The sequence below is a fragment of the Netta rufina genome (genome assembly GCF_964035555.1).
Source record: "Netta rufina genome assembly, chromosome: 1".
NCBI classification, from domain to species: Eukaryota; Metazoa; Chordata; class Aves; order Anseriformes; family Anatidae; genus Netta; species Netta rufina.
The window spans coordinates 178,138,339-178,161,307 of record NC_140123.1 but is presented as its reverse complement, the minus strand read 5'-3'; the positions used below and the strand labels follow the sequence as shown (position 1 = coordinate 178,161,307).

Sequence of the window (22,969 nt, the reverse complement as noted above, 5' to 3'; positions counted from 1 at the left end):
TGGTCTTTTTATGTTGCAAGCTACTTATAACGCTTGCCAGAGACAATGCTAAAATAAAGCCAGCAGCAAACTCTCACGGGCAGACACCTCCACGCGTAGCACTGTTTCAAAACGTGAGACCACCACTTCCCGGGGGATGAAGCTGTCTCTCTCCCTACCTCTTGGTTGAAGGTATTGAACACAATTATTTTTCTCTCTGGTGAAAAAGGAGTATGTGGAGGAGGACTGAGCATTGAACAACAGAAAGTTCTTAAATTGTCTTGGACTTCAAAAGCAGTATATTTTCAAACTATCAGAGAGAACTCAGATGTACTATTACATTTCATGTAAATGCAGCTAATTCCTTAACTGGTTATGTGAGTTAGTGAAAGGACTGCTGTTTTGTGCTCATATTTTAACACTTATTAAGTTTTGATTAAGGCTTCCCTGGATACTAATTGTTAATGAAATTTGAGGAATTGCGAATGGCTTCACAGATCTCCTCCTAATCTGATGAAACAGGCAAGGAATAATACAAAGGGTAAAAAGCCTCAGCATCCTGCTCTCATCAGAGTATTATGGGAAACATGTAAATAAAGAAAACAAATCAGTGCCCAGTTCACACTTCATCAACTGCCTAACAACTTGCAACCAGTTAATTACACACCTTTAAAAGCCATGTACAGGAGAAATGATTCAGAAATAAACTACTATAATGAGAAAGGACAGTACAGAAATACTGATTCCACTAAGGGAATTTTAACCCCTTTAATATGGCGATGCCAAATGACTGTACAGTACGGATTAGATGGTTTACAAATGCCATATAATAACCACTAATTTACAGTGATTTCTCCTTCATTAGTGTATTGCTACTAAGGATGTTGTGTAATCTCTTCTCTGCAGTTAAAAAGAAGATAAGGATTTACACATTGCACATAAGAACTGAATACTGATATTGAAGACTGCAAAATGCTAATTAATATGAGGTTGAGTTAATTTCACATTCCTGAATATACAGGACTCATGCAGCCTTTAATCCAGGAGCGTTGTAGCTCAGTACATCCAGTTTTGCTATGGCTACTAGTAGGACATGAGCTTCATACGGACTCCACAAAACCTCAGAAATTGTTGGGCTTTGCTGAGCTTGCTTTATCATGCCTGCAAGTCTGTTTTAGTTTGCTTTTTAGAACAATTTTCTAATGATCAGGAGGTTATTGTCTAATATATTTTAATTTTGTGAAAATTTGTATGTGTGTCGTACAGCCATAATTTTTGTATGGACAGTGGTAACAAGCAGTTCCTTGTTAGACTGAAATATTTATGACCCTAACGCAATAAGGCAATGCAGAGGAATGGTATGACAGTCATAGTACGACAGGAGTGGGGGGAGGCACAACATGACACTGGAAACTCCAGGGCTATAAACATCAGCAGACAGTTAAAAATACCCTGACCTGGCAGCTGGGGAGAGCCAGCTCTAGGGGTGGCAGAGAATGCAAAGACACCCAGAAAAATCAAGCAAATGACCTAAGCACCCACAGAAGCAACAGAAGGGTGAACATAGCACTGTGACCAGAGCGAGGTGGATGTTAGGACGTTTGTATAATAATTTAAACTGTATTTTTTTTGGTTTTTATTCCTGTAATAGGACTTTTTTTTTTTCTTCTTCTTCTTCTTGTAGATATTAGATCTGGACTGATAATTATTTGATTAGCCTGTCAAGGTTTTACATACACTGATGATAAACTCTTGAGTTTGCAAATCAGGTTTGCTTCCTTTTTTCCCATGACTAGAATCTGAGGGCAACAACTGTTCGTTTGGAAAAGTCAACACACTGAAGCTGACTGTGGTAAATTATTTATCTATTTTATGCCCTTCAGAGATTATATCTGTTTCACTGGCCACAATAAAGATTTCAGGAATAATTTTCCTGTATTTTAACTCCTCTCTTTTTCCCCAGTGGCAAGATCACTGCAGGTTTTATGCTCTGCTGCCTGCCTGACCAATTGGAAGCAACATCTACTTTATTCTGATTGTGTTTTTTTTTCAGTATGCATGAGGCATAACAGAAACAATGTGCGACAGTCGAAAGAGTATCAACACTAAGGAGCAGGAAGCTAATTTTATCTGTCCAGAAGTCTCTATACAAGAGCTTTCATACAGTCTAATAATCAGGTTTGAAGACAACCCAGGTGTATGCATAGGTATTAACATCAGTCAGGAAGTTTTGGCCTGTGCTCCTGCTGGTATTTGGTAAAAACAGCCCTCAACTAGGTCTGGAAACCTGACACAAGTGGGGTTGTGCTTCCCCTCCCATGGCAGACAACCTGCATGCCTCTACACCTGAGCGAGTCATCAAGATGTGTTCAGAAGATGCTGAGGGGCTTCTAAAATGTGTTTTACCTGATTTATTTGCAACATCCACACCTCAATGACATTAATTCTGTTCTAGAGGGATCCTATGTCCTATAGCTCTGTTATATACATGTGGGTAGGTAACTCCCATGGAGTAAAAACTTGCAGCAAGGAAGTGTTTTGGGGAGGAAAAAATAAAATAAAAGCAGTATGTAAGTCCTTATCACAAGCTGTTGTTGGAATCCAGTGATGAGCAAGCATTACGTGCCTAGTAATGTAATAAAATGAAAATGTTTAATAATAAAATAATACTTAAAGGTTTATGGCCACTTTTTTAAAATTATTTTTTATTTTTATTTTGTTCCCAGTACATTTGGTTTAAGGTTTTATTGTCCTCTTTTGTGCCACAGCATACTTGCCCATGGGCCACAGGTCTTTCAAACTCTAGGTGGATGTCAGAAAGCCTTTATCAGCAATAGGCATTTAAGTATCAGGCATCTTGATCTTGTGCCTCCAATGATCTTGTATCAGGGTCAGGGGATCACCCTGTAACCCAGATCAGGAAATGAGATAAGAAACACTCACACACTTCAGCCCACTTAATTTCAGTGATTTAGTTTGCAGCATAGTCCCCCAAAGCAGCTGTATTAGCATACGGGAATGACCAGAGCCACATCACAGGCTCCGTGTGTTTATCTGTGTGTTTATCCAGCCCAGTGTGTCCTCCAACACAAACCTCTTCAGAACAGCATACTCAGTCCTATTCAAAGATTCATTATTTTACTATATGGAGGAAGATTAACAGGCCTTAAATACCCGACTGACAGATGTATTTTCAAATGTACAGTACTTGTTATAATTCAGAGGGTTTACATACCTCTTACTGACTTTCCATGCTCTTAAAATGCAAAATGAAATAAACTAAGAGAAACAGAATTCACTATATGTGTTTCTAGCATAAAGCCAGTCTTGCTGCAGTCTCCTTTTAAATGTATGCTGTGGTACAAAAGTTTCATGAATTGCCAAGAATGATTTAATGCTACTCTCAACTGAAAAGCAATAGAAGAGTTGATTGAGAAGGGCATTCTTTATATTTTTTTTCAGCCACTGATGCATCAAAGCATGGAAGTATCAAAACATTTTCAGGAGTTATGTGTTACACTTGAAAGCAAAATAAACTATTCTTTACTTGCAGGTAGTGATGTAACTGCAGTAGTGTAGTCCTGAACTAAACAAAACAAAGGAGACAAGGTACGAATATCTATAAAAAAGAATATCTGTTAATAAATAAATAAATACATGGTGTGAATATTTGTAATGCATCATTTTCAGACGGTAACTTTACTATCAGCTTTCAGAGATATCATTTTATCTGCAAACAACTGTTAAATAAGAATGGATATTTTCTGCTCCTGGTTTAGTACGTGTGTATCAAAATGAAGAAAGCTGTCAGTAAGTCATCATTTGATCAAGAGGTGTACAGCAAACAAATCTTTAATCAGTATTTAAAAATTGTCATAGAGTCATAGAATCATCTACGTTGCAAAAGACCTTCAAGATTGTCAAGTCCAACCATAAACTTGACCTACCACATCCTCAGCTTTGGTTCATGAACAAGTAATCTACGGTGTTGTCTTCTGTGATAATTTTGGGTTGATTCCTGTCTCAAAACACGTGGAAAGACTATTTCACATGTGCAAAAAGACACGGTCTGACTACAGATAACTATGCATTCATACTTTCACAACTGACCTCCAAAGTCAAGGTAATTTTGACCGTAAATACAAACAATTTTATACTTGAATTAAAACAACAACACGATTGTAATAATAAATTACAAGTAAGACTGCACATTTAGACAAAGGTGTAATGTTACATTACTTCTAAGAACAGCCTGACAGTAGTAGCATCTCCTAGCATCCATGCTATGGATTCCCTGAGCCAGGGGCAGTTTTTGTGTTTAATATTAAGCCTTAGTGGATTTTCTCTACCACAAATTTGCCTATCTGCTCTTGAAGGTAAGTGAACTGTCCTATCCTAGACCATAGTGGCACCTGCAGTTTTTTGGTAGGTGATAAGAAACACCCTCACATTCTATGTTTCTGAGTGAAATCACAAACCCCAGTATTGGCGTTAGGGAAAAAAAAAAACCAACTTTTTTTGAACACTGGACAATGTAGCCATTTAGTGAATGCTAATGCATAGAATGTGTGGTTGTCATCAGTCAACGTGAAATCTAGTATGCACCAGGAGAAACACCAACTGAACAAAAAGCCTTATTTTTTCTGTGTGGATTGCAACACGTGCTATGTTCACACCTGGTTTATAACTAAATGATATTTAAAAACTCTAGTGCTACATGTTAATATTCAAATCAGTTTATTTTATCTGATTGGCAAAAATCAGCCACAACTATTAAGTATTTGAATCTCCACCGAAGGGATTCACGACTGCTGTTAACAGTGGCCTGAAGTCTTCCTGCACTCATAGGCGAACTGCAAATACTTAAAAATGAACACTGGACCACATTCTGTGATATTTTCTTCTCAGAAATGAGTAGTCAGGCAGAGGGTTGGCCTCTTTTCACAGGTAGCTACTGATAGGACTAGAGGGAATGTCTTAGGCTGGAAATGAGGAGACATTTCTTTTCAGAAAGGGCAGTCAGGCACTGGGACGGGTTGCCCAGGGAGGTGGTGGAGTCCTCATCCCTGGGGGTGTTCAAGGAAAGGTTGGACGTGGTGCTTAAAGACATGGTTTAGTGGATGACATTGGTGGTAGGGGGATGGTAGGACTAGATGATCGTGGTGGTCTGTTCCAGCCTTAATGATTCTGTGATTCTTCGACTTTACACCGTGCCGTACGCCTGACACGCCTCAGCCACAGCCCCGCCGCCATTTTGTGGCTCCCCCTCCACCCCCCGCCCACCTCCCGCACCACCCGGCGCCGCCGCCGTGACCACGTGACCGCGGCGGGCGGGAGGCGGAGCGGCGCGACGTAAGCGGGAAGGGCTCGGGGGGCGGCGGGGGCGGGGGGGGGCAGCGGGGGAACGGCGGAGGGAGGGGGGAGCCGGGGAGGGATGGGGGGAGCGGGGAGAGGGGGGGCGAGGGAGGCGGGGGCCGCGGCGGGCGCGCGACCGCGGCGAGCACGCGCGTGGCTCGCGCCAAGCTCTCGACTCCGCCCCGCCCCGCCCCGCGCCGCCCAACGGCCGCTAAGCGGCCGTTGCGGCGGCGCTAAGCGGCCGTTGGGCGGTGCGGGGCGGTGCGGGGCGGGGCGGGTCCCTGAGGGGGTTTAAGGGGTTTGGGTTTTCTTTGCGGCTGCAGTGGGTGGGTGCAAATGGTTCCCTGTATGGGGAGCACAGAGCTTCTTCACAGAATCACCTAGGTTGGAAGAGACCTCCAAGATCACCGAGTCCAACCCCTGACCTAACACTAACCAGTCCCCACTAAACCATGTCACTAAGCTCTACATCTAAACGTCTTTTAAAGACCTCCAGGGATGGTGACTCCACCACTTCCCTGGGCAGCCCATTCCAATGCCTCACAACCCTCTCAGTAAAGAATTCCTTCTTGTAGCTAAGGAGACTGAGCCGCTCACTAGAAATGTCTCCATGGTGTTCTTACTCCTTTTTAAGGAAAATTAATTTTTTTTGGAAGTGTATGGAAAGCTTAGATAGAAAAACAGCAGAACACCAAGTAAGACTCTAACCTCATAATATCTATTTAATTAGCCAATATTTCATTGTGATATTTTTTGTCCTTATCTTTCTCTTCCATTGAACTGGAATTAATTCAGTACATTGAGATACTGAAAGAAAAATGAAGCTGGTGAACTAGGAAAGCTGCTTCACCTTTCTTCATCTACCTTTTTTGTACCATTTTTTTTTTCCCCCCTTCTCTCTCCAGTACATGTGCATGTACATTGAAGTTCATGCTTGTTCAGTTGTTACCCGCAACTCAACACTAGAGTTAGGAAAGAAAAAAGCCATTAATTGTCAACAGAAGATAAGTCGAAGGAAATATCTCTCAGGGATTTAAAATAAATATTGTTTTAACTTAAATTATTTCTCAGAGTTTAGAATTAAACTTTTTTTTTTTTTTTTTTTTTTTTTTTTTAACCTTCCAGTGCAGCGTGCAGTTTATAACTGAATCCACAAATCCACATGCATTTTCCAGAAATATAACAGTTTTAACCACCATGACTGGGAGATTTCTATGAGTTGTTAATTTCTTTTACTTTTAAAATTACAGATTCTTCTGTGTAACTTTCAAAAGGTTACCAAAAGAAATTTGCTCCCCAAATTGCTGGGATGGAGCTATGCACTTTGTGTAATAGTGGGTGGTAACCAGATCCTAGAGAATGGTATTTGATTGTGCTGAACAATAGTTTTTAAGATTTAAATAGGTTTCACAATCACAGCTTAAATTTTATGTTGAGGTACCTATAATTTGACCATTTTGCCACAGATACCAACTCTTTCTGAAATACCTGGATCTTATGCTTTGCTTTTAGTTCAGCTTCCTATTAGTGACCCAAGCCTACATTTTTCTATTAATTGATATGTATACAATTTTCAGAGTTTTTTTATCCTTATTGAAATCTTTGCAAGAACCAAATCTTAGTTCCTATGTGTTAGAGTTCTTCCTGTTGCAAATAACTGTATTTTAACACTTGAAAAAGAGTTAAAATCTAAATCCAAGTTGAAAAATGTAAATTTTAGAGTTCGTATTGTATTACAAAGATTGGACAAGCTGAAGCCCCAGAATTCCTTTTATAAACCCAAAACCAGTATCTGTCAGTGTGGAACGAACACTCTTAGTTTTACACAGGTGTGGCAATCTTCTGTTTCTTTCTTTTTTTTTTTTTTTTTCCAGCTAAATTTTTAGTCTTTAAATATGAGAACTATGATTCCATTTCTTGTATTAAGAGAAAAATATCAATTGCCATTGCCTGGGATGTACCCTACAAGTTCTGAAATGCTGGAATAAAACATATACTGTGTTGTAGAAATAATATGCTACTCTTTCTATGGAAGGGATTTAGTATTTTTTTTTTTTAAACTGGTATTTTACTGAACTATTATTTAGAGTCCTACATGCAAGGGGGAATGACCCATTGGATAACCTTCCTCTAGCTTTGCAAAAGTTACCAATTTATGCTAGAAATAAATTAATCTGCAAAACTTAAAGAAATTTTTGTTTTTTCTACTGTAGCTAGGCTGTAGGATGCTTCTGTTCATTTTTCAGTAAAATGATTAATCATGCCTTCCTCAAACTATTTGTCTTCAGTTGTGCTCTTAGTTTTACAGAGCTGAGAAAGTTAGCTGGGAGCTGAACTTGTCATAAATCCCAGGCTCAGAATCAATATGGTGGTGTAAGGTTACTACAGAGCACACAAAATACCCTCTTAGAAAGCCCCACAGTGACCTCTAATGTTCAAGGATAAAACCCAAGTTGTTGAAGTTATTTTTCAAAGGCATAATTTTGCATGTTAGTTTGTACATTTAGTTTATTAACGTGCCACAGGCAGTAGGTAGTGGTTGCTAGGTTTCATGGAAATAGTAGATTTTGGAGTCAGTTCTAATTCCTGCCTGTTTTGAGCAATTAAACGTAAGGCTTTCCTTGCAGCAGTTGTGGGAGAACTATTTATTTTTGTAAAGTACACTGAAAATGGAAAATACCATTCAAATACTAAACAAGCTTTCTCTATTCTTTCTTTTGGTATTATTTACTCATAGTATATTGTGCATTGTTGTCATTATCATACCCAATGACATTTTGTCCTTATATAACCAATACATACTTGTGTAGTTTAAAGATTCGTAGCTTAGAAGCTTGTTTCTTATATTACTCTCTTGATTCTGCATTCAGCTAGAAGAAACTTCCTTGTTTTGTGTACTAAGCTTACTTGTTCTTAATCCAAATAGAAAAACTTGTTTACTATTTACTTCTTTATTTTGCCTAGAGTTTGATTCAGAAAAACCACAACTAACTACTGTGGCAGCTTCGTGGTACTTGAAAGAATACATAGATAAATGTGCAAATGAATTAAAAATCAAAGATTATGTTATTATTTACAGTAAATATAATTTAGAAGTTTACTCTGTTCAGAAGCAGCACCTCATTTATGCAGTCTGCATGAGGCCAAAACATAGCAGCAGCTGGTAGTCGTTTGCAAAGGGTGCTTCAAATCAATTTATAAAATTAACTTGTTTTGCATGCATTGAATCTTTAAGCTGAACAGCAACACGGAACTTTCAGGTGCAAGAAGATAAGTGTCTTTTATGTTTATCACTTAAATGTGTTCCAAAACTGAAGCAATTCAGTACTTCCCTCTACGTGGGATATCTATGAATGATTATTGGTTTCTTTGAAGAGACAGAAACAGGAATAAAACCAGTAACTGTATTTTTCAGGTTAGACCGGCTGGTACGCTGCCAGTCACCTGTGGGACAGTTCTTGAAGACTTTGCATTCCATCTGAAGTTCAAATGCTTTGAGAAGTTCTGATTTATAAAAATCACTGAGCATGTTTTAGTATCACAATGACAATAGAAGAGTGATCGCGTTACTGTTCTTTTTCTTGGTTGCTTACATGTGCAAAACCAAATCCCGAATAGCTTGTCAGGTGTGAGAGGTGACTGATTACTCCCCATTCTGAACTAATTACTACTTTAATTGCTGTAATTGTCATCTACAGTTACATTTTCTTCCACTTTTGCGTTGTATTTCAAGAATAAAATGTTTTCATTGGAAATACACAGTTGTTCATAAAGGTAAAATTAATGTCCTTGACGCATATAACTCATTAGTAAGAATAAGCTATTTATTTCCAGTCATAAGCAACACGTGGATTGAGCCTCTGCACATGAGATAGACCCCAGTGAAGGGATATGGTAGTAATACTAGCTTGAAGGAAGAACCACGGTAAACTGTTTTTTCCCCCACTAATAATTCTGTGACAGGTCAGGTTGTTGATTCTTGTGTTTTAAGCATTTTTGTTTTGATGTGGTCTATAAGCTGAAAGGTCATTGTGTTGGTTTGTCTTTGTCTGCTTCAGGAACTTCTATGGGATGTTACTATCTCCAAGAATACTAAACCTGATTTTTACTGTTGCTTTTCTGCACTGTGGTATAATGGAAAAAGTTCTTCATAATTCATAGTGATGGGAACTCTCCCATGAATATTCTTAAATTAAGCTTTAATTAAAACCAGGGCATAAACAAATGGTATATAGTGGAGTTAAAGCTAACAAACGCTGCTGTTACATTTTGCAACAGTTAAAACAGATAGATCAGGACAAAATGGTTAATTTAGGAGAAACAGAACAGCAATGCATTATAGAGCATACATCGATAGCTATTAAAAATGCTGATTAGGTTAGGGTCTGCCACTTCAGAATGCAAACAGAACACTTGCAGGGCAGAATGGTCACTAAAGTAGAGCAGTAGTGCTGCCTGAGGTCACATTTCTGGACCCTTTTACTGACGTGCTGAAAGTTGCATGTTTCTCAGGCTGCTTAACTTAGCCTGTGCACAAGTTTTGCTCTTGTTTCCAGTTGTGCCTTGATTTGTTTCTGCTGGGGCTGTTATGGTCATGTAACCTGAAGATGAGGGGAACTTTATTTGCAGTTGAAAGAAAAATCTAGAACCAAGTTGGCTGGTGAATTTAGTTGAACTATGTTGGTGTGATAGAAGACCACAGGACCTCTGTCAGTGCTTCAGACAGCTTAAATTAAAGGCCTTAAACAGAGATTAAGTGCGTTTCTGTCCAATCCCTGCATTGCATTGGGTGTCAGTCCGCAGTTATGAGCTGACTCCTCAGTTCAGTGGATATTTGGGTTTCGTTTCCTACATAACTTTCAGGGAAGAACCTTTTAAGTGCCTGGTTTCTGCCGAGCAGGAAGGTAACTTGAATTTGATTATTCTGAACTTCATTTTCTTCTGGCTGCCTAGATTTGGTTATTGTCAAAGTTCTCTTTTGGATACTACGGTCACCCAATCATACCTGGTTATAAGCTTATCACATTTTCTGTGGCTGCATCCCTACCAAACAGTAATGGAGCAGTCACTTCCCTGAGGCGTTGCATTTCCCACCTTGTAACAGAGCAGTGTTCTTTAATGACTGTCATGCCTGTGTGCCAAGGGAACACAGGGAGGTTATTAATACGGCAGAGGTATGCTGCTGAAAACCTGTAAGGAGAGTGTGAGTACATTAATAGATTAAAAATGTCACCATTATGGTGGAATGATACCAGGATGGAGTTCTCTTTAATAAAGGATAAATGAGAGCTCCTTCTGGAATGAGACGTTATTTTTAAATGAAAACTTTACATAAACTAATCTATTTTGATTCTTCTGTAGCAGTCATCACCATTTTGTCTGTGTGCATCAGCCTGTATGTGGATAACTTTATATGAATTAAATTAACTTACTATAAAGCATGCATACCCCCCCCCCCCCCCCCCTTACAAAAATTACTGTAGTGTAAAAGTTACCGAAATGTGTGACAAATGGGAAATGAGTGTCAGGCTGCATGGCACTATTACGCTGGCCTTGTTTCAGGAAAGACTGCAGAAAAGGCACATGTGAAAAAGGTCACACAAATTCTCATACTGAGCAGCCTCCTATTCATTATGGTTGTTAAACCAGGTATAGCCTTGTCATCAAGTTGTACCAGTCTTGTTTAAAAGAAGAGCTTTTGTTCCTTGATGAATTTTGTGTTTCATAGGATGGAGCGGAATTTGGCTCGTGTGTTGGTATGTTGTTACGGAAGTCTGCCTTGTTTTCAAACCATACGTACCTGAACATATGATGTCATTGGTTTGTAGAAAAATACATGCCAAGGCAGGAAAGTTGGTAATTTCAGTGGAACCAGGACTTACAGTAGTATGTATTGTATAGTTACTCGTTCCTGAACGAGATTAAATAGGTCATTTCATACTAACATAGTCTTGGCGGTGTAGTTGTTTTGCATACAGGTTGTAATTCACTCCTTCCTGTTTCTCACATGCTTTCTTGTAGAAACACTTCAGGGGCCAGTTTCTTTCCTTTGTGGATGACTGCTAATGCCTTGTTTTTACAGCTATTTTTTCTATCATACTTCTGTGGGTAATTTTTAAGTACTTAGATTTGCAAATATATTGTAACCTGGGGCATTCTGAGTATTACTTGATGACTTTCTGCAGGCTGTTTGATAAACAGTGTCTTCTAATGTGCAGGCAAGTATAAGAAAAATAAACATTTTATACATAGAGAGCTATCTAAATAGCATCTCAGCTCCATATGTTGTAGTACTCACAAGAGGCTCATTATAATCCCTGGACCTTTTGTGCACCAAATACTTCAGTCCAGATAATGCTGTGCTCCATCTGCCTTAATCTCTGAGCTGCACAATGTGAAATTCTTAATGCTTTGACCTGCTGTATGCTGGCATTTTTGATCTTGAAATTTTCTTGTCCGTGTTGCCATTTCAAACAAGTTTTCAAGGTTGATACTTTGAAGTTTGCCAGTTCTATTGAATTACTCAGTTAGTTATTTTTCCTAAAATAAGTGTAATTTATAAACGGTGTAAAGTGTATTCATCTGTAAAATATTTTTCCGTGTTTTGCTTGTTTGTTTCTTTTACACCATCTTTTAAGCACTAGATTCGTTAATTTTATTCAGGGTGTCGCTGACTGGGCAGAGATCCAGAAATATGTGTTGATGAACTTATTGAGAGTCCTTCAGTTATTTATTTATTTATTTTTAAGCAAAGTGTCTTTTGCTTGCTCCATTGGCATACATTTAAACCTGATAAGTATTTAGCTGTCATTATAAAACAGACATGGCACTGGATTTCAGAATTTCACTCTGGAACTATGATGCTCATAAAATCTACGGTTAGTTTAGAAATCTTTTAAATTTTGCATAGCAGAGAGTTCACTCAATATCATTAAATAATGGTAGTTCACAGAGATATTTCTTACCCTTCTGGTAAGAACTTTTTATTATATAGAAGGACCTAAGGTTAAAGACAGATTTCTTTATAAGTAATTCTTCTCGATCTATTGAAATGTGCATGCATATATTTATTATGCTTTGGAAGAGGGACTTGTACAGTAGAGTAGAGTAACCTACAGGTTTGCTCAGTTTGTGTCCAGGAAAAAGCTGTCCTTTCCTATGGGGAGCCAGGAGACTTCTAGAACGTGGTGCATGAGTAGAAATGACAGATTTATCTGTGTGCTTATAAAAGAGAAAACTGGTGGTTTGCTCAGTTGTGTAGTATAGAGAGGAAGGAAGGAAAACAGGAATATTCAGCTCTTGCTGGCTTTTGTGGCTCTGAAAATCGGTTGCTGTAGGGGTGCTGTTGGTGTTTTGCTGTGCCTTGTAATGCTGTGTATGTCCAAACCCACAAAAGTAGGACCTAAACTCCCAGCTTTGCCCACTGCTGCCTAATACTCCCATTATTTCCATGGCCAAGTGATGTACTGAGAACACAGCATTTTATCATACCTTTTTTTAACCTGGTTGCTAGATTGTGTGTCACTGTTAATTGGCTTGTAGCTCCAAGAGCATATGGTCGGTCTCCTGTGGATTGCCTGGCCAATTACTTTTCTTCAGATGTCGGAATTTTCTGTAGATACCAGCATGGGTCTTTTGCAAGAAAATTACAACAAGATCTGTGGATGGTTTTGGTAAAGGGGATGGAGTCAACATTTATACTTCACTATTAATGAAAATAGGTTGGACCGTGAGGAATTTAATGAGTAAATTTGTCTAATTTCTTAAAGTTTTCAAAAAAAATAATCTGAAATGAGTCATATTCTGTTACATTTGTGTCGTGGTTTAACCCGACCGGCAGCTAAACACCACGCAGCCGTTCGCTCACCCTCCCCCCTCCCTCTCTGGGACGGGGGAGAGAAATGGAAAGTGAAGCCCGTGAGTTGAGATAAAGACAGTTTAATAAGACAGGAAAAAAAAAAAAAAAAAAAAAAAAAAAAAAAAAAATAATAACAATAATAATAATGATGATACAATGGGGATAATACGAAAGTAATAATAGTATGTACAAACAAGTGATGCACAATGCAATTGCTCACCACCCGCTGACCGATGCCCAGCCTAACCCCGAGCAGTCTGCCCCCCTCCCCCCGGCTAGCCACCCCTATATATTGTTTAGCATGACGTCAGATGGTATGGAATACCCCTTTGGCTAGTTTGGGTCACCTGTCCTGGGTCTGTCCCCTCCCAGCTCTTACTGCACCCCCCAGCCTGCCCGTTGGCAGGACAGAGCAAAGGCTGAGATGTCCTTGGCTTAGTATAAGCACTGCTCTGCAACAATTAAAGCATCGGGGTGTTATCAGCACTCTTCTCATTCTAAGCCAAAACACAGCATTCCACCAGCTACTAGGAAGAAAATTAATTCTGTGCTAACTGAAACCAGGACATCTATCCACCCCTTATTCCATACCATTTATGTCATGCTCAGGTTACACTCTCTTCCATACATTCTAATTAGTCACCTATAGTAATCATGGTAGTGATAACATACAGTATAATATACTATTTAACATGGTGCAATTCAGTTCATGGGCTATTCTCACCCAGTATTAAATCTCCTTGAGGTACACACCGGACCTCTCCGTTCTTTTGCATCACCCACCAAGTATATCCAGGTCCCTGAGCGAAAACAATTCCACGAATAGGTTTGCCTTTTCCTGAGGCAGGAGTAGCCCAGACTGTTTTACCCAGCATATTTTTTACATGCACTACAGGAACTTTATCCCCATCTACAGTACGTAACAGGTTTGATTGGGCAGGTCCAGCTCGGTTGGTAGATCCCCTAGTATTGACTAACCAGGTGGCCTTTGCCAAATGCGTATCCCAGTTTTTGAACGTCCCAGCGCCCATTGCTTTCAAGGTAGTCTTTAACAGGCCATTGTATCGTTCAACTTTCCCGGAGGCTGGTGCATGATAGGGGATGTGATACACCCATTCAATACCATGTTCTTTGGCCCAAGTGTCTATAAGGTTGTTTCGGAAGTGAGTCCCATTATCTGATTCTATTCTTTCTGGGGTACCATGTCGCCATAGGACTTGCTTTTCAAGGCCCAGGATGGTGTTCCGGGCGGTAGCATGAGGCACAGGATATGTTTCCAGCCATCCGGTGGTTGCTTCCACCATTGTAAGTACGTGGCGCTTGCCATTGCGAGTTTGAGGGAGTGTGATGTAATCAATCTGCCAGGCCTCTCCATATTTATATTTCAGCCATCGTCCTCCATACCAAAGAGGCTTTGACCGTTTGGCTTGCTTGATTGCAGCACATGTTTCACAGTCATGAATAACCTGTGCTATAGCGTCCATGGTCAAGTCCACCCCTCGATCACGAGCCCATCTGTATGTTGCATCTCTACCTTGATGGCCTGAGGTGTCATGGGCCCATCGGGCTATAAATAATTCACCTTTATGCTGCCAATCCAGGTCCACCTGAGCTACTTTAATCTTAGCAGCCTGATCCACCTGCTGGTTGTTTTGATGTTCTTCAGTAGCCCGATTCTTGGGCACATGAGCATCTACGTGGCGTACTTTCACAGCCAGGTTCTCTACCCGAGCAGCAATATCTTGCCACAATGCAGCAGCCCAGATAGGTTTGCCCCTACGCTGCCAGTTGTTTTGCTTCCATTGCTGTAACCATCCCCACAGGGCATTTGCTACCATCCATGAATCGGTGTAGAGATAGAGAACTGGCCATTTTTCTCGTTCAGCAATGTCTAAAGCCAGCTGAATGGCTTTCACTTCTGCAAACTGACTCGATTCACCTTCTCCCTCAGCAGCTTCTGCAACTCGTCGCGTAGGACTCCATACAGCAGCCTTCCATCTCCGATGCTTCCCCACAATACGACAGGACCCATCAGTGAACAGGGCATATTTCTTTTCATTCTCTGGCAACTGGTTGTACAGTGGGGCTTCTTCAGCACGACCCACCTCCTCCTCTGATGATATCCCAAAGTATTTGCCTTCTGGCCAGTCCATGATCACTTCCAATATTCCTGGGCGACTGGGGTTTCCTATTCGAGCCCGCTGAGTAATCAGTGCAACCCACTTGCTCCATGTAGCATCAGTTGCATGATGCGTAGAGGGGACCCTTCCCTTGAACATCCAGCCTAGTACCGGTAATCGGGGTGCTAGGAGGAGCTGCGCTTCAGTACCGACCACCTCCGAAGCAGATCGAACTCCTTCATATGCTGCCAATATCTCCTTTTCAGTTGGAGTATAGCGGGCCTCAGATCCTCTGTATCCCCGACTCCAAAACCCCAGAGGCCGACCTCGAGTTTCCCCAGGTTCTTTCTGCCAGAGGCTCCAGGTGGGGCCGTTCTCCCCGGCTGCAGTGTAGAGCACATTCTTTACATCTGGTCCTGTTCGAACTGGCCCAAGGGCTACTGCATGGACTATTTCCTGCTTGATTTGTTCAAAGGCTTGTCGTTGTTCAGGGCCCCATTCAAACTCATTCTTCTTGCGAGTTACTTGGTAGAGTGGGTTTACAATCAGACTGTAATTTGGGATGTGCATTCTCCAAAACCCCACAACACCTAGGAAAGTCTGTGTTTCTTTTTTGTTAGTTGGTGGAGACATAGCTGTTATTTTGTTGATCACATCCATTGGGATTTGACGACGTCCATCTTGCCATTTTATTCCTAAAAACTGGATCTCCCGTGCAGGTCCTTTGACTTTATTTTGTTTTATGGCAAAACCGGCTTTCAGAAGGATTTGGACTATTTTCTTCCCTTTCTCGAAAACTTCCTCTGCTGTGTCACCCCACACAATAATGTCATCGATGTACTGCAGGTGTTCAGGAGCTTCCCCCTGCTCTAGTGCAGACTGGATCAGCCCATGGCAAATGGTAGGGCTGTGTTTCCACCCCTGGGGCAGCCTATTCCAAGTATATTGGACTCCCCTCCAAGTGAAGGCAAATTGTGGCCTGCACTCTGCTGCTAGAGGGATGGAGAAAAATGCATTAGCGATATCAATTGTGGCGTACCACTTGGCTGCCTTCGATTCAAGTTCATACTGAAGTTCCAGCATGTCCGGCACTGCAGCACTCAGTGGTGGCGTGACTTCGTTCAAGCCGCGATAGTCCACTGTTAGTCTCCACTCGCCATTAGACTTTCGCACTGGCCATATGGGACTATTGAAAGGTGAATGAGTCTTGCTGATCACTCCTTGGCTCTCCAATTGACGAATTAGCTTATGGATGGGAATCAGGGAGTCTCGGTTGGTGCGATATTGCCGCCGGTGCACAGTTGTGGTAGCAATTGGTACTTGCTGTTCTTCGACCCTCAGCAACCCCACAACAGAGGGGTCCTCTGAGAGACCAGGCAAGGTAGATAATTGTTTAATGCCCTCTGTCTCTAAGGCAGCAATACCAAAAGCCCACCGGAACCCTTTTGGGTCCTTGCAGTATCCTCTTCTAAGATAGTCTATGCCAAGGATACATGGAGCATCCGGACCAGTCACAATGCGGTGCTTTTCCCACTCATTCCCAGTCAGACTCACTTCAGCCTCCAATACAGTCAACTGCTGAGATCCCCCTGTCACTCCACAAATATAGATGGGCTCTGGTCCTTTATAGCTCGATGGCATTATAGTACATTGTGCACCGGTGTCTACTAAAGCCTTATACTTCTGTGCGCGTGATGTGCCAGGCCATCGAATCCACACAGTCCAATAAACTCGATTGTCCCTTTCCTCCCCCTGGCTGGAGGCAGGGCCCCCCTAATCCTGGTCAGAATCTTCCTCGTTTCTGTGTTTGAAGGACTGTCTGCTGGAAGTTGGAGCAGCAAACTTTTCGGAGAATCCCTTTTTCCTGATTGTTTTCTTTTGCAACTCACGTACCCGTGCCTCTAGGGTCGCGGTAGATTTTCCATCCCACTTTCTCATGTCCTCTCCATGGTCTCGTAAGTAAAACCACAGGGTGGCACGGGGTGAGTACCCACCATATCGTCTTCCTTGTGTGGGTGAACGCCTACCCCTGACAGCTGAGACACTGCTTTGTACAGGTGCGAAGGAGAATAATCTCTCTTCAAGTTGGTGAACCTTTTCAGAAAGTTTCTCCCAAGTGTTCTCCTTTGGTCGGTGGGCACTGGTTGGTTCAGGTGGGGAGGACAATAGATTCTCTTCAAGTTGGTGAACCTTTTCAGAAAGTTTCTCCACAGCTGAGACGCAGGCCTGTAAGGAAGAGGAGAGACTTTCTTCGTACTGCCGGAGTTGTTTAGCCGCTTCACCCACTGTGGGTTCCTCATCCTCTTTCCAGGCCATTATTGCCAATGAGCTGGCATATGATGATGGTGCACTCCGTACAAACTTCCGCCACATGGGTCGTGTACACTTGACTTCATCTGGATCTGTGGATGTTTGATTGAGGTCTGGATCCTCATAAATCACTTCCCGTACGGCTAATTCCCTCAGGTACTGGATTCCCTTCTCCATAGTGGTCCACTTTCCTGGTAGACATAAAATATCTTCCTTGAAGGGATACCTTTCCCTCACAGCTGAGAGGAGACGCCTCCAGAGGCTGGTGGGTCGTGCTCCATCTGCAATTGCTTTGTCAATGCCGGCGTCTCGAGCAAGGGATCCCAGCCGCTTGGCTTCCCTGCCGTCTAATTCCACACAATTGGCTCCAGAGTCCCAGCACCGGAGCAGCCAGGTGACAAGCTGCTCACCTATACAGCGACCAAAATCTTTTCGCACATCTCGTAGCTCGCGCTCGTTTAGGCTTCGGGTAGTTACTGTTGCTCTTTCGGCATCCTCATCTTCCTCCTCCTGAATCCTTGACGGCCCAGCGTCGTCATCATCTTCGTCATCTCTATACTTAGTTTTGGCAGAAGCCTTACCTGGATTGGCAGAAGACTCTCTGCGTTCTAAACGACTTGAATTTCTGTACCATATTTTCACCTTCTCTACAGGGGCAGCTTGCACTGCTACTGCTCGTTTCTCTGACTTTGTTACAGGGTCTGCCACAGGGGTTGGAATGCCCTCTGCAGGGTCAACTTGCACTGCTACAGCTCGTTTCTCTGACACGGCCACAGGAGCTGGAGCGGCTACAGGAGCTGGAGCAGTTGCAGGAACCGGAGCTGTAGCGGCTACAGGAGCTGGAGCTGGAGCTGGAGCAGTTGCAGGAGCTGGGACTGGAGCAGCAGTAGGAGCTGGAGCTGGAGCGGCTTCAGGAGCTGGAGCTGGAGCGGCTTCAGGAGCTGGAGCTGGAGCGGCTTCAGAAGCTGGGACTGGAGCAGTTGCAGGAACTGGGACTGGAGTAGCGGCCGGAGCTGGAACTGGAGCGACTGCAGGAACTGGGACTGGAGCAGCTGCAGGAGCTGGAGCTGGAGCGGCTTCAGGAGCTGGAGCTGGAGCAGTTGCAGGAACTGGGACTGGAGTAGCGGCCGGAGCTGGAACTGGAGCGACTGCAGGAACTGGGACTGGAGCAGCTGCAGGAGCTGGGACTGGAGCGGCTGCAGGAGCTGGGACTGGAGCGGCTGCAGGAGCTGGGACTGGAGCGGCTGCAGAATCCACCGTAGGGGTCACAGTGGCCGTTGGATCTGTCACAGGGTTTGGAGTGGCCGCAGGGTCTGTCACTAAGTTGACAGCAGTATCAATGGCAGCTCGATAGGCATGAGCCAGGCCCCAGCACGTTACAATGATTTGTGTTACTTTGGAACTGCCAGAATCGTTACACCTTTTTTTCAAGCATTCTGCCAGTTTTTGAGGATTTTGCCATTGTTCAGGGGTGAATTTCCAACACACCGGGGGTGCCAACTGCTCTAGATGCCTGCCCATATCCACCCATACTCCCTGCCACCCACAACTATACTGCCTCCGGGCAGATCTCCGGATGAGCTTCATAAGTAGTTGTTTAACTTTAAGCAGAATCTGAAGTGCATTCATGAGGCAGAACAACAAGACTATGGTATTCTGAGTATTCCAGAAATATTCAATATCTTGGAGAGCTATTGTGACAAGCTCAGGGGATAAGAGGGTGGTGAAGGAGGAAGGCAGAGTGACCCAGGAGGATACAGGGGTGGTGAAGGAGAAAGGGAGAGTAAGCAAGTAAGGAAAAATATCCTCCCCTTTCCCCTCCACAGATTGACTCTCTAATGGAGAAAAACAATAGGTATAATTGCTAATAGTTCCCAAGATGCTGTTTCCAAAGTACAGAGTCCACGATGTTACTGAGTATAAATACCAAGTTAGAGTCATGACCAGATATCTTATCGTCTCATAAGCCATTGCTATAACACTTAGTACCATAATGGTCTGAAACCAGGGCCCGGAGAGGAGAAACAACACTACAGAGAGCAAATACGGAAAATAATGTACTATAATACTCAATTTGGAAAACAGGCGCAGCAGAGTTGTGATTAAAGCAATCAGCATCATGACAAGTGACTATTAAGCAGGTCTAATCCTTACACCAATTTTAGTTTAACACACTCTGATCAGATCTGCCGTTATCTCAACCTTTCGGGCCCCACGTTGGGCGCCAAAAAGACTGTCGTGGTTTAACCCGACCGGCAGCTAAACACCACGCAGCCGTTCGCTCACCCTCCCCCCTCCCTCTCTGGGACGGGGGAGAGAAATGGAAAGTGAAGCCCGTGAGTTGAGATAAAGACAGTTTAATAAGACAGGAAAAAAAAAAAAAAAAAAAAAAAAAAAAAAAATAATAACAATAATAATAATGATGATACAATGGGGATAATACGAAAGTAATAATAGTATGTACAAACAAGTGATGCACAATGCAATTGCTCACCACCCGCTGACCGATGCCCAGCCTAACCCCGAGCAGTCTGCCCCCCTCCCCCCGGCTAGCCACCCCTATATATTGTTTAGCATGACGTCAGATGGTATGGAATACCCCTTTGGCTAGTTTGGGTCACCTGTCCTGGGTCTGTCCCCTCCCAGCTCTTACTGCACCCCCCAGCCTGCCCGTTGGCAGGACAGAGCAAAGGCTGAGATGTCCTTGGCTTAGTATAAGCACTGCTCTGCAACAATTAAAGCATCGGGGTGTTATCAGCACTCTTCTCATTCTAAGCCAAAACACAGCATTCCACCAGCTACTAGGAAGAAAATTAATTCTGTGCTAACTGAAACCAGGACAATTTGTCAGACAGTTTTTCAAGTCAAAGAGCAACTATACATAGAAAGCGGAGGAGACAGTTGAGGATGTCTAAAAATTGCATTTTGAGGCTGCCATTGCTGTAAGAGGTCTGAGATTTGCCAGACCTCACAGTTGAGGAGTATGTTCCAGCCAGAAAACTGGAGAAATGAGATTCAGACTCGGGACCGAGGGAAGGGTGTTAAGGTGTATGAGATGCTATAGGTTGTTTAACAGTAGACAAAAAACTGATTCCTAGGGGTTCTATTTTTATGCAGAATACTTCTAAAGGTAAATCGGTGCTGATTGAGGCAAAAGTATCTTTTGATTGATAGGTTTCACTAATGAGTTCTTACACAGGAAGATGGAAATAAAGCATTTTAACATTTGTTTTGAATTGGTGAGTTTTTTGTTCTGCTTCACAACCTCTTCCAGATTCTCTGTAAAAGCTGTTGATGCAAATAAGATTTTTTTGTTAATGAAATGTACAGGAAGAAAATATAATTGTATTACAAACATTAACTATATTTACTCTTTTTACTAGCTAAGCTTCAGTTGTGTGCAAAAGTTATAGGTGATGGTGAAATATTTCCGCATTTAAGAAAAAAAAAAAAAAGTAAAAAGGATTTAAAACCTTGTGAAGGTGAATGCCAGAATTGATGGTAAAGATGTTTCAGTCTTTTTGAAGATAGATCTTGTCATTGCAAAGCTATTAATATCCATAAAGAATTCAAGTGAAGAATCTGCTGACAGTATATTTTGTAGAACTGGGTTTCCTCTTGTAATTGTAATGCATTATAGAATTAAGTAGCCATATCTGTGACAGAAATACGGCTTTCAGTATTATTTCATCAGAGTGATTTGAGTTTGTGCTTTGCATAAAAATAGTTCATCACTTCCATATTTCTGAAAGTGCAACAAAAAAAAAATATATTATGGAAGTCTGAGTATACTGTTAAGGACATTGAAACAAACTGTGTATATCTGTTGAAAAAATAATTCTTTGTCCTTGAATATAAACATGCTGAAGGACTCGAAAGTTCAGGGCCTGTTTTCTTCTATTCCTGTCTGCCAGAGTGATGATGTGATAGAAGGAGCAGGGACTTCACAAACTGATCTTGTACAGGCTCCACCAGGTACTCATTAGACAGAAACAAAGGTTTAAATTGGATTTGCCGATAGGCAAAGAACTGTATTTCTTATAATACACTACTTTTGAATCTTGTCTTTCTGCTAAAAGAAGTTTATTGAACTGGGGCTGCTTCAGGGGCTGCTCAAGCACTTCTCTATGCAGTGCTGTTCAGCCATTGTCTCCCACATGGCTTCCACAGCCTAACACAGTCTGTCACACCCTATCTTGAATGGAGAGATTATTTAACATCACATCAACGAGTGAAATCTTAAGAAAAAAAAAAAAAAAAAAAAAAGTCCAGAAGTTTGACAGCTTTGTAAATTACGCTGCAGGATCTCACCTTTTTAGATCATTAGATCATTTCCTTCCAAGCCCACCCAGGTCATGAGCAACATGTCAGGAGGGCCTGCTGCAAACTGATGTTCGCAGTTATCACAAGGGTAGAAATGACACACTGACTCTTTTGTGTGTGAAACTATTGAATAGAGAACTGCTAATGTATTGTAAATTGTCAGCTTTTCCTTTACGTAACACAATCTATATTTCCGGGCTCATGAATTTATAACTACCACTTTATGGGGAGAAAATGACTTGCAGCATTTTATTTTTGAACTCCAATTGAATGTTCTGAAATAGGTTATTTCCATATAGTTGATACATCCATCTATATGTTTTTTCAGAAATATATAGTGAATTTTGTGTGGTTATAGCAGTTTGCTTCTTGTTTAGCTGAATTGTTATCCAGGCATTTTTGTCAAGTACTGCTGCTAGCAGAGAATCACCAGAAATGGTCAAATTATGGAAAGGGTAAACGTCAAGTATCACATCTTCTTCTGTACAATTGACTTAAATTTTGATGAATATTTCTGTTCTTTTTCGTTCTTATGTGTACATTCATTTTTTCACTGTGGATATTGAGATAACAGTATAACAGATAAGAAATCTATTCTTAACTCCTCTTCACTCCAATGATATAGACAATATTATTACTTAAAAATTGCTTCATAATGACTTTTTTTTTTCCCTGTTTTTTAAATATTTTTCAGATTATGGCACAGGCTCAAGGTTTTGGGAGAAGATACATTAAAGCCTTCTTTAAAGGTTTCTTTGTTGCTGTTCCAGTGACAGTGACTTTCCTTGATAGAGTTGCCTGTGTAGCAAGAGTGGAAGGAGCATCCATGCAGGTACGGTTGAAAATATCTTTTGTGTGTCTGGAAATTATAAACTGTCTATTCACTGACAACAGCAAGATGGAATAAAATCTTTTTTCTCAATTGTTACCAAGTGATCACAATTACAGCATGGAATAGTTGAATTTTTAGTTTGTTACACAAATAATTTTGTGATATGAAAATAAAAGCTTTTGAGAACAAAAC

General features: G+C 41.7%; 1 protein-coding gene across 1 annotated transcript in view; it reads left to right on the top strand.

Annotated features, from left to right (window-relative positions):
* The first annotated feature begins 5,296 nt into the window (after positions 1 to 5,296).
* IMMP2L (inner mitochondrial membrane peptidase subunit 2) overlaps positions 5,297 to 22,969 on the top strand; it is a 465,163-nt gene continuing 447,490 nt past the window's right edge. The window contains exons 1-2 of the mRNA XM_084295020.1: positions 5,297 to 5,331; positions 22,640 to 22,777. Of these exons, the coding sequence (XP_084151146.1) occupies positions 22,643 to 22,777 (135 nt within the window). The 5' untranslated portion in view covers positions 5,297 to 5,331; positions 22,640 to 22,642. The remainder of the gene's footprint in view (positions 5,332 to 22,639; positions 22,778 to 22,969) is intronic.